General features: G+C 36.4%; 1 protein-coding gene across 1 annotated transcript in view; it reads right to left on the bottom strand.

Annotated features, from left to right (window-relative positions):
* Positions 1 to 705: 705 nt before the first annotated feature.
* Positions 706 to 20,719, bottom strand: part of Trove2 (TROVE domain family member 2) — a 20,433-nt gene continuing 419 nt past the window's right edge. Inside the window, exons 2-9 of the mRNA XM_004625298.3 lie at positions 11,859 to 12,459; positions 9,988 to 10,208; positions 8,910 to 9,056; positions 8,506 to 8,643; positions 4,484 to 4,600; positions 3,306 to 3,419; positions 2,889 to 3,035; positions 706 to 1,538 (exon numbers count right to left, since the gene is read on the bottom strand). Coding sequence (XP_004625355.1) covers positions 1,386 to 1,538; positions 2,889 to 3,035; positions 3,306 to 3,419; positions 4,484 to 4,600; positions 8,506 to 8,643; positions 8,910 to 9,056; positions 9,988 to 10,208; positions 11,859 to 12,438 — 1,617 coding nt within the window. The 5' untranslated portion in view covers positions 12,439 to 12,459 and the 3' untranslated portion in view covers positions 706 to 1,385. The remainder of the gene's footprint in view (positions 1,539 to 2,888; positions 3,036 to 3,305; positions 3,420 to 4,483; positions 4,601 to 8,505; positions 8,644 to 8,909; positions 9,057 to 9,987; positions 10,209 to 11,858; positions 12,460 to 20,719) is intronic.

Below are 20,719 nucleotides of genomic sequence, written 5' to 3'. Positions count from 1 at the left end.
ACACAAATCTTCACACTATACCAGCTCCCCCACAGTATCTCTAATCCCAAGCATATAGTTTACAATTTCCTAGTTTAACTTTTCATGTAACAGTGAGTAAACCCCCAGTACACCTTGAATTACTATTTTAAAAAAACAATGCATAAGAATGGAAGTTTTACATATAAAATATCTTACACTACAATTAAAAAATTATGAGAAAAGATACTGACATATCAACAAACTGCTTTAATGTTAAACCTCCCAGTGAACAGTTCATAATAAAATAATGCGTTAGTGTAATGAAAAGTTTAATACAGGATGTATAAAAATTATTCCCTAAAGATTGGTTAGGTGGTAATGCTATTTAAGAACTACCTTTCAAACCTGAAGGACCTAGCTTATTTATTATATCTTCACCTTATCAAAAATGAATATTTTGCCATAAAATGAATGGACAGCGTCACAGGAGACCAATGTTATGATTACAATCTGACTAAAAAAGAGATAAAAGTAAAGCAATTCTTATTTTAGGAGCAAGGAGCAGGTTAATCTGGTTATAGCTGAAATTGAGGGACTTAAATTATTGAAATATTTTGTTACTTTCACTTATTAAAAAAAGTTTGACTACACAAAGCTATGTTGTTACTCAGAGAAAAATCTCTGTCAAGTAACACCCTTACTCATGCCAATAAAATACAATAAAACAAAATAAATCAGACCAAATAGAACTCCTCAGCCAACACAAACTTTATAGCCTCCTCTTGGGAGTTTCCTTTGTCTCTTTTTAATGGTAATAGGTTCTACAAGTACAAATAAAATTTAAAAAAAAAATCACGAAGTATCTTTTTCATTGAATAAGAAAGCTGGTAAGTGACTTTAGAAAACTCTGAAAGGAATTTGTAAAACTCATTCAAAATTTAATCAAATATCTTGTTTTTTTATCCCCTTGGTACAAAAGTTTACAGATGAATTTCATATTCCATCACAGTTACATGGTCTAGTGCATTTCAGAGTATTTGGATATTATCAAGGCTGTCCTTTTCCAATGAAAACATTTAAAAAACAGTACTTCAACAAGTAACATGATAAGGAACTACTTACACTTTTGGATCTCACCTCTTAAGTACAAATATATTACTAGAGTGAACCACTGTACAGTGTACTAAAATGAAGTTCTCTGTTAAGATAGAGGAAGCTACAGGATTTTGAAGTTACTTCCCAAAAACTACATTAGTGAATAGAACTTTGGGTTTATCTTATTGTTCTTCTTTTCCATAAAGTAACTTCCAGTATGTACACACTATACCATCATTGTCCACTGGATTAAGTGGGAAGTAGCTGTGTAATTGTAGTGAGATCACTAGTGGCAACTGACCTCTTCTAGATCATGCTGGTGCTTACTGTTAAATCACATCTAATGTGAAATTTCGAATTACATCCAGAGCTCCAGTGTCAAAGCCACACATATCCAACATGCCTCTATCGTCTGGGTCTGCAATAGTAAAACCATTTGATGTCATTCCACAAACAATCAGTTTAGCTGGAATGTCCACTTTCTGCAGGGGAGAAAAAAAGACACATAATTATACTGAAGGAAAAGCAAAAAAAAACCCTCCAAGATTATAGTAATTTAAAATATCTTCACCATTTCTTTAATTTACAAAGTCAAACTTTATTTTTTATTGTTGCTTATCTTTTAGGGTTAGACAATGAGCTTTAAATGATTGCAAAATAAAATTGTGTGAGGGGCCAGGGAGATGGCTCAGTAGAATAAGTGCTTCCCTGGCAAGTGTAAGGGTCTGAGTTCAATTCCTGGTTCCACAAAAAAAAAAAAAAAAAAAAATTGTGTGAAAATCCTAGCTGAAATTTCTTTGTTCTAGATTTACCTATCTTATGGGGCTCCAAATACATTTAAAACAGTATAGGAGCTTTGTAAATTATGAAAATTATTGGGATATTCAGGGGTCCCAGACACTTTTATCAATATTTCAAATGCTGTGGCAGTATGTGTGAGTGTATATAGATATAAAGGAATATTTTTCTGGGATTATCAACATTTAGTTTGTAATTTTCATATGCTCAATACAGCTATCCCATGTAAGAACTTGTTTTCTATTTACATGTAAGGTTAATTACAGTTTTTTTTGGTTTTTTTTTTTGGTGGAACCAGGGATTGAACTCAGGCCCTTGCGCTTGCCAGGGAAGAGCTTATTTCACTGAGCCATTTCCCCGACCCCTAATTACAGTTTTTGAGGGGAAAAAAAAAAATCCCTGCATATACATTACTGTCAGATACTACAATGAACTCTTTAATGTATCTAAGCCATCTAATAGGTCCACAATAAGAAAGACCCAGGACTCAGGACTCCCAGCTGTTTTTAGTTCAAATTCTGTTCTCTCACCTGTTGCTCTCAAATTCTAGTACGCATCAGAATCCCCTGGAGAACTTTTTAAAACACAGTTCCACTGAGTTAATGATTCAGCAAATGGTTGATGGGGCCTAGAATCTGCATTTTTAACAAGGTCCCAAGTGATTCTAAGACAGGTGGTAGCAAAACCATACTTCTTGAAAACCTCTGTTCTTCATCCACAAGTTCTATTTCTACTTCTATTCTCGTTAGGCACATGCTAAGTGTTAATATACCTATTTGAGTAGTGGCTACCATACTGGAGAAAGCATATAAAGAACATTTACGTCATTTCAGATGTTCAGTCAGGGAATGCTGATTTACCAACACGTAGCACCATGGAGCTTAGAGAACATAGTTACAGCATTAATTTTATGTAATTCATTGGCAAAATCCACAAATGATATTTTTAATTTTTCAAAGAGCACAATCATTAGTAACTTTAGTGACATTTTAAAAAAAACAGTGGAGTAGTAGTTGGGTTAGAATTTGTTTTACCTTTCTGTATTCCCTTAGAGCAACAGAAGGATGGACATTTCCTGCAAAAGTTTCATTATCAGTGAAAACAATGAAGACATCAGCAGCTGTGCTCGTCTTCTGAGCCCAGATCATTGGAAGAGAGCAATCAGTTCCACCAGCTGGGATCTAAATGCAACAAAAAAGTGAATGAGAATAAAGTTTCCCTCAGGTCCACAATCAATTGTTTCAAATCAATATTAAAATATTATTATTTTTACAATACTGTTTAGAGCCAGTATATAGGCCTTAAGACTATTCTATTTTTGGTTTTATGCCTCATGGGAAAAGATAAATTTCTCATAAATTAAGAAATGTAATGCATATTGATATAACACCATGCATACTATTAATAAAACACTGTTCCAAATGTTAAGTAAACATAAAAAAGTTTATTACCTGATTCATAGCCATTAAAACTTGTTGTAAGGTCATATCTTTTGTCACAGGACATGGTACCATTTCATCTGAAAAAGCAACTACGTAAGAATCTTTCTCTGTTCGTGTGACGACCTAAAAAATTAAATGGTGGTGATTTTCAGCAGGTTTGGGGGAAAGATAGTATCCTGAAGTTCATACTACTTCATTTTAAGAGAAGCAACACATTGCTTATTTTTAAACTCTTAGCTTTTGAAGTACTATACTTTTCACAAACTCCTGGAATAAAACTGCTTTTCAAACAAACCTTTAGGAAGGTAAGGGATATATTCTCATTTTATTAAGCTATAGGAAAGCCAGTTACGAAAAAATATTTAAGCTTGCCTCATCTGTTTGCTCTTCAGTGAGGCTAGAACTAAAGTCTCACTGTTATTAGTTTCCTCACTTTTAACTTCTTTATCTTTTGCTTTTTGAGCCAGGCTTTTGCTAAGTTGCACATGCCAGAGAGCTGAACTTGTGATTTACCAGCCTCAGGCTCCAAAGCAGCTGGGATTATAGGTGTATGCTATCAACTCAGCAAAAAATGATAAAGTGTTCCATGAGCTGAGCTAACAATATAAGTGAAACCATAATTTTTTTTAATGCACTTATATGGTCTACAGGGTCTTACTACACAGACTGGACTCATAGTGATCCTTTTCAGACTCCCAAGAGCTGGGATTAAAAGCACGCACCACTACGCCCAGTCTCAGCTCGCCCCAGGGATGGGGCCAGCACAGTGCGCTGGAAATTAAACCTCAGTCCCTGCGTCACAGCACACTGGGGATTGAACCTCAGTTCCTGCGTCACAGAATACTGGGGATCGAACCTCAGTCCCTGTGTCTGCCTTTAGTCCACTGAACTACCTGGCTGGCCCTCTATAATTCTTGAGAATACAAATTTTATAGTTTTACCCATAGCAAACACACACACACACACACACACACACACACACACACACACACGTAAAATATATACATATATATTTGTTTTGATGTTCTTCTTGGTACAGTCTTGCTACATAGTCCAACCTGGCTTTGAACTCTTGATCTTTCTGCCTCAGCCTCCTGAGTACTGTGATTATAGGCATATACTACCATGCCTGGCTCAGAAATAGATTCTGAGAGGTGAAAATTTCAAATTGTTGTACGTGTTCTCACCATGCACATGGCTGCAGCAACTGTGCTAGCATTGAGTATACTACCCAAAACTCTTTGGTTCATCGAAGCACTGACATCGACAGCCAGCAAGAAACGTTTTCCAGTTGGCTCAACTGTCTAAAGAGAAAACAAAACATTAATTAAAAGCAGAGATTAGAGATCGACTAAATGTCTAAGAAATCAAAGAAATATAAAAGGCCTGATTTTTTTTTGTTTTGTTTTTTCAGTACCAGGGACTGAACTCAGGACCCTGTGCTTTGCCAGGCAAGTGCTTATTCTATTGAGCTATCTCTCCGGGCCAAAATTTCAGAAGGATATTTTTGGCCCGCTCAGGATGCATTAAAGGCAGGTCTGGTAAGGCATGAGGATCTGGGGATTGAACCACAGAATTCTGAGCCTGACTGCTTTGCTTAAGCAGGCACTTTAAACAACTGAGCTAATGGGCAGGCCCCCCGGAAGGCCTAATTTTTGACACATCAACTGACTAAACTATTTAAAAATGCCTAGCTTTTAGTACAGGTAAAGAAAAAAAATATATTTAAAATTCCAGTTAAAGAAGTCACCATTCTGTTTGTTTGTTTACTTATTTACTGTATTTTTAGGGAAGGGTCTACTGGGTGTTTAAGGGTATCACTAGTAGATCAGACTTGTAATGATCCGCCTGTTTATAGCTTTCCAAGAGCTGGGATCACAGCCATATGCCATCACACCCAGTCTCAACTGCCTTCTCAGTGTGCCCCAGGGGGTGTGGCCAGCACGGCAGGCCCGGGGATGGGCACTCCAGCCCCTGCGCCTGCTTGCAGGTGCTTTAATCTGCTGAGCTATTTGGCCTGTCCTTTATTCTATTTAAAAAAAAGTCCTCACTGAAGAAAAATGGGAACTTGGATAAATTTTTTTAAAAATTGTGGTAGACTATGAAATTCACTTTTGTAAAAGTCTGTTAAGTATAATTCAGTACCATTAAGTGCACTCACAATGTTGTAACCATTATCACTTTTCCTAGAATTTTTTCATCCTCAATAGATTCTTTGTACAAATTAATAACTTCTAAGTGCCATCATTGAACTTCCTGCCTACAATACTTTCTGCCTCTATTAATTTGCTTACTCTAGACAATTCATGTAATGCAACCACTGAATTACTTGTTTCTTTATGTGTGGCATTAGCATATTTTCAATGTTTATTCATGTAGCATGTACCAACTTTTATACCTTTGTAAGGCTAAATTTACATTACATTCTGTGTATATATCACACTTGATTCATCTTTTGATAAAGACGTTTCTACAATTTGGCTATTATGAACAATGCTGATACAAATATCGATATACAAGTATTATATACCTCTTTTCACTTTGGCATTATACATAAAGTTCCTGGATGGTATGATAATTCTATGTTTAACTTTGTAATAAGTCCTGTTTTCCACAGAAGTTGCAACATTTTATATTCTTACAAGTAATACTCCAGGATTCCAATTTCTCTGTCCTTAATATGTTATTTTCTGCTTTTTTGGTAACTGTCATCTAATTAGGTATTAAGCAGTATCTCAAGTGTAGTTTTTTTAAATTACAAAAAAAATCTTTTTATTTGTTATAGGATCTTACTACACAGCTCACGCTCATAGCGATCCTCCTGTCTCAGCTTCCCCAGCATTGGGATTACAGACGTGTACCACCATACTTGGCTTCAGCGGCCAGCACAGTGTGCCCAGGGTTACTGGGCCTGCACAGCATGTGGTACTGGGGACTGAACTGGGTCCTTGTGCTTGACAGGCAGGCGCTTAGACTGCCAAGCTATCTCTGCAGCCCTCTCTGTACAGTTTTGATTTTATATTTCCTTGCTAATGATGCTGAATAACTTTTAATGTGTTTATTGTTCAATTTATACATCTTTGGGAAAATGTCCACTGAAGTGCTTTGTTCACTTTTCAACCAGATTGTTTGTATTTACACTGTTCAACTGTAGGAGTTCTTAATATGTATTCTTGATATTATACCCAAGGTATAAATATGTCTTCCTACTGGGCAGATTATTTTCTTTTTTTTTTTGGTAGTATCCTTATTATGTCATTTTCTTTGTTGGTTTGGCAGTGCTAGAAATCAAACCCAAGGCTTTGTGCATACTAGGCAAGTGCTGTGTAGCACCAATCCTCACATGTTGTGTGTGCTTTTTGACACACGTAAAGGTTTTTATTCCCCCAGTACTTGTGGCTGAACCCTAAGGCCTCAGCCCTGAGTTACGTCCTAAGCCTATTTTAGAAATTTTGTATTTTGAGACAAGGTCTACTAAGTTGCTAAGTGCCCAGCTTGGGCTCCAACTTAGGACCATCCTGCCTTAGCTCTGAGAGCTGGCAATACCAGCATGCGCCACCATGCCTGGCTAAAGCCCATATGTGTCTAATTTTGAAGTACAATTAATCTATTTTTTAAAACTGTGGTTGCCTATACTTTTGGTGTTTATATTGTTTTACTTCTTAAATGTAGGTTACTGATGGATTCTGAACTAATTTTTCTAAGGTTTAGCTTAAATAAGAAAATGCAGTTTTCCTGTATCATCTGTGAATACTGTTCTTTTTGCATTTAATCATCTTGGAATTCTTCTCAAAAATCAACTGATGAGGGTTGAAGAGATAGCTCAGCGGCATAAGCACCTGACTGGCATGTACAAGGTCCTGAGTTCGATCCCTGGCACCACAAAATAAAGAACTGATCAGATTTGCAAAGACTTTTCATTCCATTTCTTTGATCCCTGTATGTCTATAGGCTAGTAACATGGTATTTTGATTACTGCAGCTTTGTAGTAAGTTTTGAAATTTCAAAGTGAATCTTTCAACTCTATTCTTTTAAAAATTGTTTTGGCAATTAGGGTTCATTTGAAATTTCACATGAATTTTACAATTTTTATTTCTGCAAAACATGCTATTGGAATTTTAAAAGGGGCTGTATTGAATTTGCAGATTGCTTTGAATACTAGTGTCATTTTAACAAGCCTTCCAAACCAGGAAAATGGGTATTTTTCCATTTACCTTATGGTAATGTTTTATAGTTTTCAATGTATAGTAGTTGCATCTCTGTTTTTAAATTCCCTTTCTTCTCCTTTTCTTTCCTTTTTCTGTGGAACTGGAGATTTAAACCAACATCTATGCACTGAACTCCAATCAATTTTTATTTTTATATTCAAGATAGGGTCTGGCTATATAGTTCAGGCTGGCCTTAAATTCACTGTGTAGTTGAGGCTGGTCTTTAACTCATGGTGCTCCTTCTGCCTCAGCCTCCCCAGTGCTGAATTTGGATGTTATTCTACTGTATATCAAGGAAAAAAATTCAATTTTTAATTTAATTTTTGTGTGTGTCTTTTTTGAGACAGAGTCTCACTATGCAGTTCAGGCTGGTCTTGAGGCTCACTTCGTAGTCTAGACTGGCTCTGAGCTTACAATGATCCTCCTGCCTCCTGGGATTATAGGCAAGTGCTACCATGCCTGTCAAGAAAATTTTATGTATGGCACTAACAATGGGATTTCCGAACCAAATAATTCACTTCCTACCACAATTAACGAGACATAGCTACCAATTAACAGAAAAACAAAGGCTAAAAGGCTAAGTCAAGGATCTACACAAGAATGAAAATATTTTAAAAATTTAGTAATTCCAAATGCTTAAATTTTGTAACTCACCAAAGTAATTATTTCTTTTTAAATTAATTAATTTATTTTTTTCTGGCGGAACCGAGGATTGAACTTAGGCTCTTGGGCTTACCAGGGAAGCGCTTATTCTACTGAGCCATCTCCCCAGCCCCCAAAGTAACTATTAAAATTATCAAAATGATCTTAGAATTGCTGCCCAAAGGACAAAAACTTTCCTTTTAAATTCACATATTAACTATATATCTACCTTCACATAAACTTAGAAAGTAGATGTGTACTCATACATGCTTACAGTATTAATACTACCTTCTAAAATGTGTTTTTACAAAGGACATTAAGCCATAATTTAAAAATAAAAAATCAAGTGAAAACATTACCTTAAATGTTTTATAAAAAGCAATATCCAGCGCCTTCAAGATTTCTTCACAAGGGCACCACTTCAGTTTTCCTCTGAGTCCATGACCTATTCTGTAAGTTTCTAATGCGATTAGGACATGAAATGGATGTATACGAGCCTAGAATCAAGAAAAATAGTCCAAAATTCAAGAAAAAACTTGTAATTGTTTTCTCCTGAGATTTTTATGCTACTGTAGCTAAGAGAAATATTTTTAAAGAGAGAAAATAGAGGATGTATTAACCTTAGATTTACATCAAAATGCTATTTGGTATGATATTTATCTCAGAACATCTAAAAACCGTAATTAAAACTAAAAGTTTTCATTTCCAAAATGAAGGAGCCAACTTTTTCACTTAGTTAACAAAGACACTTCGTAATGCTTACCTTTTTTAACAGTTTTTCATTACATAGTTTTTCACATACTAAAGACACTTCTGAATTCCCTGGTTCAAGGACTGAATTAGCAGTCATTTTTCCCAGATTCCTTAATAATGCGGTAAGAGGCATTTCTTGTAATAAAGCCCTCCACACCTATAGGGAAAAATATAATGAATTATGGGGAATACACAGGTAGACATACAAAGAATTAAGGGGAAATAATTCCCTATAACATAACTCTATCAATAATATTAGTAACATACTCTAAGGCTTTGAGACTAAAAAATACCTTCAAAATGAAAATGGCATATCTGATCAAAGGTTTATCAAATCAGCTAACATTCTTTTCTAGAATCAGGAAGAAAAGTACATTTTACGAAGGAAATTCAGATTTTAAAAAAATAAGCAAGGGGCCGGGGAGATGGCTCAGTAGAATAAGCGCTTCCCTGGCAAACACAAGGGTCTGAGTTCAATCCCTGGTTCCACCAAAAAAAAAAAAAAAAAAATTAGTGAGACAGCAAATTTCTGAAGTTGAAGCAACACAAAATGCCAAGCACAGTGGTTCTCATGTTACTTTTTTTTGGTGCAGGATCTCACTATGCACCTTGGACTTGTAGTGATCCTGTCTCAGCCTCCCAAGAGCTGGGATTACAAGTGTGCACCACCACACCTAGTTCTGTGACTGACACAGTGCACCCCGGGTTCTAAGGCCTGCATGGCATGTGGTACTAGACATCAAAACCAGGTCTTGCACTCGCCAGGCAGGTGCTTAGATGGCCAAGCTATCTCCCCAACTCATGTTAGGGGTTTTAAGTAAGCATTTAAGATATATTTTTCTCTCCATTGCTTTTTTTTGTTTTGTTTTTTTCCAGTGCTGGAAATCAAACCCAGGACCTTGGCATGTGTCACTTCTTTTTTTGAGACAGGGTTGCACTTTGTAGTGTAGGGTGGCCTTCAACTCACTAAGAAGCATAGGCTGGCCTCAAACTTGCTTTTATCCTCCTGTCTCAGGCTCCTGAATACTCGAATTATAGGCATGTACCACTGCCCTGGTTATTTCTCTTTTTGAAATGAATTTACTCACCTCTTTAGATTTTAAGTGATTTGTTAGAAGATGCTCCCTAACTAATCTATGTTCTTCTATTAGATGAATGACTTCCAGTTCATCTTTTGTACGCTTCACTTTTTCTACAGCCTCCAGATATTTTAGCAATTTTTCAGTCTCCACAGGAAGTGCTTTTTCTTTATACAATTCATGGACCTCTTTCCATCCCTTTGTAATATATTTGGTCACAATGGCGAGTCCTTTAACAAGATGAAGAATTGAAAAGGGAGGTAGAATTATCAAGTAAAAGAACATACTTCTTGAGAATACATTTTATAATAGGCTTAGCTATATACACAGGAGTTAATTCCCTTAAGGTGGGATACTGTTTTTTATATTATAACAAAACACATCAAAGCAAACAGAACACATTAATCTTGCTCATTCTGTCATTACTGTTTAAATATGAAACTGAGGGGAAAAGGTTCTATACCTTATCTAATTGAATTACAGAGGCATTTTTTCCCAAGATATCAGTGCCTATTTCAGTTTATAATCTCAGAACAATTCCTAAGAGCACAGATCTCAATATCATTTTTTACTTGTCTTTATATATCTGAGTAAATACGGATTTTTCAGTAATAGAGATTAAAAGGAAGTGGAGACACAGGCAGGTTCTTTTATGGTTTTAGAGATTACAGCATAATTTTTTTTAAAAGCGGACAAGTGTTCCATCTATATATCCTAATCAGAAAAAGGGTTTTGGGGGCTGAGAAAAATCTAGGTTCTAGCCTACTCTCTGATTAAGTGTTTTTTTTTTTTTAGGTCTTATTCTCCACATCTATTAAAGGTAAGGATTAAATCCTCAAATTCAAAACTCTTTGCGGGCAAGGTAGGTGAGATACAGGAACTGCTAAGAATATGTAAGTTATCAGGAGTGTGGTGAACTTAACAGAATATGCAGGGCGTGCTAAACAAGTACTGACTTAGTTTTGCAAAGGTTTATCTTCAAGAAAGTCAAGTATCAATGTCTATTTGAAGTCTTCTGATTTTTAAAAATACTAACAATAATTTCTTCTCTAAAGTATTTTATAGGACAAATGACATACAGTATCTATGCCAGAGCACATGTACTATTTTTGAATTCTAAATAATTTGATCTAAATTTAGTAATAAGTTGAGGGTGATGGTGCACACCTGTAATCCTGCACTCAGGAGGCTGAGGCAGGAGGATTGCCACAAGTTCAAGGCCACCTTGGAGTCCTTGGTGAGACTCCATCTCAAAAAACAAAGTTAACTAGGAACTTCAAAAGTATCATGACTTGTTATCTTCCAGAGTTTGGTAGAAAAAGGTTTTAAATAACTAAATGTTTCATATGAGCATGTCTGTTGTTTTTCCAATGAAAAAAGTATTCCTTAAAGCAGCTGTATCCTACCCAGTTCCCTAATTGTGCAGATACACAATAAATATCTAATTAAATTACACTTTCACTGCTTTGTAATAAATATACCATTATTTAAGGTATTAATATTTTAATTACTGGTTGTTTAATTAGTTTAAAATTTTTTTCAATATGAGCAGCAGTGCAGCCTCATCTTGTCACCTAGTCACAAGTAGTTTTGCTTATTGTAATTTATTCATGTAGCATTCATAATACACTTGTCACTTGGTTCTAGTTAGCATGGTGTTATCAAAGATTTAGAACATTAACAGCAGGTCTGGCCTACAATTATTCTTAAAACCTGTGTTGCTTATAAGTGATTAGTTCTACGTTTGCAATAAACACAAACTGGTTAGTTCATGTATGTCTTGAGAATTAAGGGTAATTCTAGAAATTTTATATAAAGTCAAATGTTTTTTATTAGATATTGCTACATCCCCACTCTGCCACCATGAAGTTTATGCTTACCTTCACTGGAAGGTTTAAGATGTGACAGTCTTAACAGGTCTTTGTGAGACCAGCCGTTTCTTTGTTTGTATTTTGTAACTGCTAGAGCAAGGGCCATGCCACCTTTTTCATTGTACCAGTCTGCAACAGCCTTCCGGAGAGCACGACCCCACATTCCACATTTCATGCTTTCCTTTAGGTCTTTCTTAAATTGAATAAAAGTAAAGAGATGAGTAGGAATGCGACAAACTTCAGAAACAGCTTTAAATGCTGCTTGTTTAGTGTTTATGTCAGAACACTGGGAACAAATGGCAAGTGCAAAGAGCAAAGGCTCTTGCTTTGCGGTTCTGCCTTCTTGACTAAATGACTTTATTTCTTGTATCACTTCGTATCCTCTGCCATCTTCAATCAATCTAATTAAAGCTTCAGCATTTTCGAGGCCCAGCTTCTGTTCTTTGATATAGTAAGTACCACCTTCAGAACCAAAACACAAGAACCGGTGTAGTCGATTCATGTCAGTGACTTGCCATACATAGCCACCTTCAGAATTGGCTATTTGCTTTTCATTCAGTGGTTGCATCTGGTGTATAGATTCCTCCATTTTGCCTGTCTTTTATGACGCCTACCAAAAAAGCAAAATATTATTATAATCACATATAAGAAATAAAGTTATATATAGAAAATATTAATTATGCTTATTGAAATATATTACCTTTTAAATATAAAAATATCTTTTATGCTCAACAAACTTTACTCAGTACAAAACCAAAGTAAATGTCCTTAAGAAAAATTAGAAAAAGCAAAGACATGAAAAACAAAATCACAATTGGTCATCCAGAAATGAATACTAAAAACACCTAATTTGAATGTGAAAAATGCTTTTGCTTTACATGTACTTATATTTTTATAATCTAGAGAAAACTCAAAATACTTTAACGTCAGTGACAGATGCAGGGACAGGGTTCAACCCCAGGTATGTGGTGCCGGCCCCACTGGGCATGGTGATGCGTACCTATAATCCCAGCGCTTGGGAGGCTGAAAACAGGAGGATCACTACAAGTCCAATCTGTGTAGTGAGACCCTGTGCTAAGTACATAAAAACTTTAAAAATAAATAAAAGTTTAAAAAAATAAAGTCAATGAACTAGATTACAGGCACAAAGGTATGGCAATCAGAAACAACAACTGCATCACATCTGTCAGGTACAGTATACTGCTTCTGAGACTAAATGAGTAGGTGAACACAAGGTCTTGAGTTGTACATAGAGAGGAAGAAAAGGAAAACGTAGGGGAGCCACAGTAGCTGGCATGAAGAAAAATGTTAAACCTTGAAGAACTATGTAGGCATTTTTGGTTGTCTATCTGAAAATATTCCTCTACTTTCTCTGGTTTCCTTATGGTAACCTTCAGTCTTTTAGGCCTTTCTCTAACTCCAAGAGATGGATCCTAATTACTCTAAACCAGTGGCTCTTGAATGCTGTGTGCATCAAAATTATATACAGTGATAGTTAGAATGGGGTTCCTGGACCCGTTTCATAATGAACTAAGTCCAGGATGCATCTTAAGAATGTGTGCCCCCAAAAGCTCCCAGGTGGGGCTGTTCCATTCCGTGTTGCACAACTGCATGTCGTAAATGTGGCCCACTGCCAGTTTGTCTGGAATATTTTTGAGGTTTTCATCTTTCTTACAATGGGGCTTAGGCTTTTCAAAAGGGGTATTTCTCTGACTTATTTTCAATTCCAAATAATACCTGAAGAGTTGTATCTTCACAAATGCATTCAGTTCATGAGGACACATCAATGCTATACATAAGGATGGTGGAGCAGAAAAACAGAACCTGAGTCCTTGGTATCATTGAGCTACTTGGAATCGCTCTACTTATGAACGTGCTATTCCAGTGGCAGCAATCATACACACATGCAGTAGGGAGCTGTCATTATCAATGAAAGCTCTAAAAGGTTTGCCATATCTGTCTTATACATGTTTCATTAATTTTTAATTTTTTTGTTACCTGTAACTGACAGCATCTGATTATTTAACTGTGCTTGCTCATCAGTTTATCACCTGTCTACCTCCACTTTGCTCCATCTATCATCTCTACAAAGTTATTAGAACTAGCTTTCTTACAATATCCTTTTATTTATCCTGAGAGCAAGCACAATAATCAATACTTTACCGCTGTACAACTATTCTTACTATCCATCTTACACCGTTACTGTACATGGCTTCTGACCATGGCAAACAAAATATAACCAACAAAAACCTTCACTCAACCTCTGTGTGAAGACATAATGGTTTTTGTTCCATTAAACAGATAAAAAAATTCCTGAACTCAAGAAAGCACATTAATTTCTGAAAGCAGAAATGCAAAGTGAATTAATTTTAATTAAGTGCTCTACTAGAAAATTGCTGTAAGCAAGCACGAATAGTGTCAACTCTTACCAAAAAAAAGTGCCAACTCAACATCCAGAAAAATGTATGCAGAAAAGGCAGATTGAAAAACTTGAAAGGCATTGAAGAGAGGTTTCTGAATTCCTGCTTTGTGTTTTTATATTCCAGAAAAGCAACTATTAAATGTACTGGTCCCTGGTACTGCATGCCACACCATCCCTGTCCCTGGACACACTGTGCCAGCAACCAAGTCCAGACATAGTGGCACACGCCTGTAATCCCAGGGCTGGGGAGGCTGAAAACAGAAGGATCACTATGAGTCTGAGCTGTGTAGTGAGATCCAGTAGAAAAAAAAAAAGTACTGGCACAGCCGTTGATTGCTGACAGACAAGAAAGTATCTTAAAGAGGAACATGTGGCAAAAAAAAAAAAAAAAAAAAAAAAGTTTTAAAGAGATAATGCTTCTATGTTGGGAGAAAGGGCAAAGAATGAAATCTTGGTGAATGTTAATTTAGAGATGAGAAAAGAGTCCTTTAAAATACAGTTAAGGAGGAGCACAGAGTTAAAACCAGGATAGGGTGGCATTGTGGATTAAAAGGAAGGGAATTTCAAGGAGTAAATGGCTGTTAATGACAAGGGCTCTGAGATCAAGTAAATACAGGATGGGAAAAAATAGCTGGGCTTACCAAACAGGACTGACTAGAAAATAGGAAGCATGCTGTGAGGGACATGGTTATACATGGGTGTAATCTTAGTACTTTCAATGCTGAGGCACGAAGATTGTGAGTTCAAGGCCAGCTACACAGTAAAGTCAAGGCTGGCCTGGACTACATAAGACCATTTCCAAACCCAGCCCAGCCCAACCCCACCCAACCCACCCCACCCCACCAACTCCTGTAATGAAGTAGGGTGACTTCAGTAAGACCAGGAGTAGGTTGTGAGAAGAGACTGCATAGGCAGGCCACTCTTCTATAGCACTATAGTTAATGAAGGAGTGTGAGGGCCAGGGAACAGAGAGATTGGAACCTATGACAAAACCTTCAGTAGAAGAACACCAAGGTTGATGTTAAAAGACTCAATCTGGAGATCTACACACTAAAGGAAGGGGATAACTGAGAGCTGAGACCCCTGAAAGAAGCAATACAGAAAGAGCTGATAGTTTACAGGTTAAAACTGCTCCCTCTGTTAAGGTACATGAATGTGTACAGATAGATTTGAGCCTGAAGGACAAGGAAATTGAGTAAGTTTCCAATCTAACTGGTGTAGAGTTGCAAATATTATGTGGGAAAGTTTGCTAGCTAGGATAGCAATGAAAGACTGGGGAGGGAACATAATGGTGTGGGGATATGTGAATGAGAATGGAGAGCCTTAATTCTGGGAAAAAAAAAAAAAAAGGATAGTGATTTCCATTGTGCTGAAAATTTAGTGTCAAAATTACAAATACAACTGACTTATGTTAGTGCAGGGATAGGTTTCAGGTGGTACCAGAGGCATAAAGATTCTGACATTAGGGACTGATGTAGTTACTGTGTAGGCTGACTCCAGATGCAGTGACTGCGTCTTACATTTCTTTCTCCCTTTTCAATTTGCCTTTACGTTGGCCTTTCATGAAAAACAAAAAAGAACTTTTGAGAGACTATCATCCTTTTCAGAGACTGATAACTTAATGGACAATTCTGAACTTTTAACTTATTTTGGCATTTACAATGTATTTGACAGTGTTAGTTTCTCCTTTAGCTTCCACAAAAACACTTCAATTTGTCAGCCTGGGCTTATTCCTTTTACAAATACCAATGAAACGACTTTAGTATCAGCTTATTCTATTATGCTTGTTTCCTACCTTCCTAATGCTTATTTAGAAGTCCAATTTAAAGGTCAAAATATCAACCCCCTCATTTTTTCTTTGTATTAACTGTGAGCCTGACTACTACAACAGTGGTTCCCTTGACAACAGGGACTAGCCTTTATTATTTAAAAATCTCTCTTCTGCACCTAGAATACCACATTTAAGTGATAAAGGACACACACTGAAGGACAACTAGACAGCATTAAAATGGATTTTCTGAGCCACTGCCTTAAGAATTAGGCACAACTGATTTTTCTTGGAACTTATTTTGGAAATAAGTCTCAACATGTATGATGAAAACACAAACTGTTAAGAAATTCTGTAGTCAGAATAAAATAATAAAAGTACTATATGGAGACAAAATACAATCAAGAAAAAAGGGAAAAAGTTACAAAGTTGTAAAAAGAATGGTGAAAATGTCATTAGACACTAATACCTTTTTTTTAAGTCTTTCCCTTCCATAGAATAAGCAGTAAGATCAATTTTTAATCTAAGAAGGATGGTTAAGAGATAATCCATAAATGTAAACCTTGTAACCTTTACTGTAAATTTACACTGAAATTAGGGAGGCCATTGTTTTAAGCTCCTACATTAGCCTCAACAGACCAGTTCAAACAAAATGCAGTCACTCATGCTAAATGCCTGGTAGTCTACCCGAAATTTTAAGGAGCACACAGATCCTAAAGCAGACTATTTTTCCTGAAAATTCAATCCACCCAAGTCAGCAAGGGAGACCTCTCCTTCAACCTTTACAAAAAAGGTAACCTAATATTAACCAATCAGCTTTTTTTTTTTCCTTCCCACCTACAGAAACTCATTCTATGTGTATAATAAGATGTTGCTCAATCTAGAATCCCAACTAAAACAGTCAAATCTGTTATAATTTTTTTTTGACATACGAAATGAATTGTAGCTTTATCAATAGACACAGTAATGACAACCACAAGAACACATCCTTTCATTATTTCTTCAGCAGAAACTAGCTGGTTTTTCAAGGATAGAATTTTCCAAGGTGCAACATAAAATAAACAGCAGAACAAATTAAATTATTAACAGCTAAGGTACATCTGTAGTTGGTTATGTAGACTTGCCACTCAATTTTTAAAGTGAAAGAGAGAAGGAAGTCCCAAGCTACTTGCCTTCCAGTCACTCAGTACTGATACAAAATTTAACCTTAAGATTGGCTATATTGATTACAACTTTAAAATTGGTATGACACTGAGGTGTAAGTTGGTCTTTGTACAATGTTCCTGATAATTTGTTGTGCTTGATTCCACAGGGAGGGCAAGCCTATTCTTGCCTCAGTTCTTGCCCTGGTGTCCTGTTTATTTCACCATTCCTGACTTATATCCTTTAAAACTGTAATCCTAAGTATATCATTCTAGTAAATTACACAAGTCATTCTAGTGAATTATTAAATTTTAGAAGGTTGTAGGAAGCCCTGCATTTGAAGTTGGTAGGGTAGAAGCATAAGTAGCTTATGGACTCCACTTGTAGCTGGTATCTGAATTAAGATAAATCTTATTGAACACTTTACCCTTTAACTTGGGAGATCTGATGTAAACTCCAAGTAACTACAAAATCAAAATGAACACAGGATACTCAAATGTCAGAAATTGGTATCAGAATAGATACCAAAGGGACAAGTGACAAAAAGAACTGAACTTCATAAAAATGTGAAACTCATGTTTCAAAGGCGCCAAAAGAAAATAAAACGGAACACATGTAATAAAGAAAATACTTCAAAAATAGCACAAGTTGAACTCAACTGAAAAAATAGGAACAAGGCTCTGAACGAACATTTCTCAAAAGAAATGGGCAAAAAAACCTGTAGTTATTTCTCCAAAGAAGGTACCAAATAGCCAATAAATATATATGCCTCATATGCAAATCAAAATCACACTGAGAGGCTTGGTATAACTCAGTGTAGAGTGCCTCCTGACTACCAAGGCCTTGGGTAGGATACACAGCACTACAAAACAAAGCCACAATGAGATACTACTTCACACATTCAAGACAATATAAGTATTGGTGAGGATTTAGAGAAATTAAAACCTAATCTCTGCTAATGGAATACAAAATAACATAGGCTGGAAAACATCTTGCTGTCAATAGTTTATATATAATTCTCATATGACTAAGGAACTCCCAATACATTCTAAAAAAAAAAAAAAAAAAAACCCACCAACAATCCAAACCAAGACAAAAAAAAGCCCCATACTATGATTCCATTTGTATGAAATGTCTAAGGTAGGAAAATTCAAGTTAAAAAAAAGTTCATTAGTGGTTACCTGAAGCCCGAGGAGATCAAAACTTGGCAAATCCCTGTTAATAAAAAGAATGTCTTTTGAGATGATGAAGTTCTGAGTTGTAATGACTTTTTTTTCCTTAGATAAGGTCCTGCTATATTAGTTCAGGCTAACTTTGAACAAAGTAGTCCAGCTTGGACTTGAACTTGAGGCAATCCTCCTGCCTCAGCCTTATGAGTGCTGAAATTATAGTTATGTGGCACCATTGTAATGACTTAAGGTACACCTTTCCGAGGAATTTAAAACAGCTACTTGTTTTTCTTTTTTTTTTTGGTGGAACCAGGGATTGAACTGAGGTCCTCACATTTGCCAGAATGTGCTTATTTCACTGAGCCATCTTCCCCAGTCCTCTGAAACAGCTACTTGTATTAAAGTTTTATAAATAAAGTTTTGAGGCCGAACATAAACAGTCCACAATACTAAAAACATAACCACATTTTAAATCAGTTGTGGATATTTTATATTTATTTTTCTGATTTATGTTTATTCTGATTTAATATAGAAAACTATGTTAGTAAAACATAGCAGCTCCTTGTGCTTTACAGTTATTAAAATTGAAACATGTATGTTACTTTTTGATCCAAACTAACATTTTTTAAGGATTCTTAAACATTTCTTACATTTATATGTCTGAATAACTTTCCAATTATGTCTTACAACTCTCTTTGAAAATGTTTTCACTTCAAGAAATCAACAAATAAAAAGTTGATTTGTTTAAAAATAGTCAAGGCTAACACATAGAGGCTGTGTAAAACAACTGCAAAGAAACCAGATTACAAAAGCTAGGGGCAGGCTAACTGTGGTGGCTCCTACGTGCAGGGGCAGCACCCTGGGAGGCTAGGGCAGGAGGATAACAAATCCCAAGTGTGAGTTCCACCTGGGCAAGTAAGTGATAGCCTGCCTCAAACACAAAATGGGGATGTAAGTCTGTAAAGATGCTAGATACGGTCCTCAGTACCACTCATAAAAGTACCTACCATCTCATACCATACCAACGAGTAATGGGAATTAAGTGGATCAAGTCAAGTATGATATAATTAAAAGCAGTGAGGCACTGTGGCAATCATGATCCCATGCTAATCTAGTTGCCATGTGATGTCAGTCTAGTGTTGCCAGATCTCATTTTTTTCAAGACCCCCAAATGATTTTTTTTTTGTCAACTCTCCGTGTTAAATTTGACTTAGGTAGGCCAGGGAGATAGCTCAGCAGCATAAGTGCCTGCCTGGCAAGCAAAAGGTCCTGAGTTTGATCCCAGGTACCATAAATTAATAAATAAATTTGATATTAAAAAAATCTTCTAGTTACTTCCAATTTTCTCAACACTAATTATTATTTTTAAAACAATACATACCATGTTAAATGTGGTATGAAGTAAATTTTAATGTATTTGTCTAACACAGAAAACATTTCCAAGTTTATAGCGGTATTACAGACTTAATACTGCAAACACTGTTGGGATCTCACGCCAGTTATTCTAGCTAAGTTTCTTAAGGAAATATGGCTAGCCAGATTTCTGTGCCCTCAAACTTTTCCAATTAAATACTCAAGTGCAGATTTTGGACAGAAAGCCACAAACCTGTAAGCTGTGTCCAGGGAGAAACTGCAAGGTTCAAAAAAAAAAAAATCTTGATTTAAATCAACACTTGATACAAACTTGGGCGTCTACAACATATTTGTGCTTATTTTGATGCAAACACTGTTCTTTTCATTGTATTCACCTAATTTACTCTGTGGTTTTACACAATCTGTAGCACACTGCTACCTCCAGGATACAGGTGACCTGTTGACAAAGGGAAGAGTCAGAGTTTATCCACTAAGGCTTTCCTTTTTTTTCTTTTTGGAAGCGAAAGTCCTTTCTCGGAACATGGTTTTAAAGAATGCATAAATATATTCTCAAAGAACTTTAATTTTAGCACTATAGTACTCTTAGCCTGGTAACAGGGAGACTTACTGAAAATAGATATTTTTATCATTCGGTTTTACAACAGTCCCAAAGGTTTACAGAATTATACATTACATTTTAAAACATTCCACTTTCCGAAATATCGCCTGCCTTGCAACAGTCTACCATCTCCCTGGAGCTCAGACAGCTTTCTCTTTTCCTTCTTACATGTTTTGCGATAAATTTACCACTGGCCTTCCCACAAAGCTCCTTCTTCCAAAACCCCCCAGCAGAGACAACGCCTCTCCCTCCGCGCAGAAGCCGCGGGAGAAGGAGGAGAAAGAGGAGGAGTAAAGCAGGCCTCGGGCGCTGGCCTGCGGAGCTGCGCACCGAGCGGCAGGCGCGGCGCCGGAGGCGGAGCGCGCCCGCGGGCCCGCAGACAATGCCTCGCGGCGG

Source organism: Octodon degus, unplaced genomic scaffold (genome assembly GCF_000260255.1).
Source record: "Octodon degus isolate 3935 unplaced genomic scaffold, OctDeg1.0 scaffold00009, whole genome shotgun sequence".
NCBI classification, from domain to species: domain Eukaryota; kingdom Metazoa; phylum Chordata; class Mammalia; order Rodentia; family Octodontidae; genus Octodon; species Octodon degus.
This window is presented reverse-complemented; position numbering and strand designations above follow the sequence as displayed.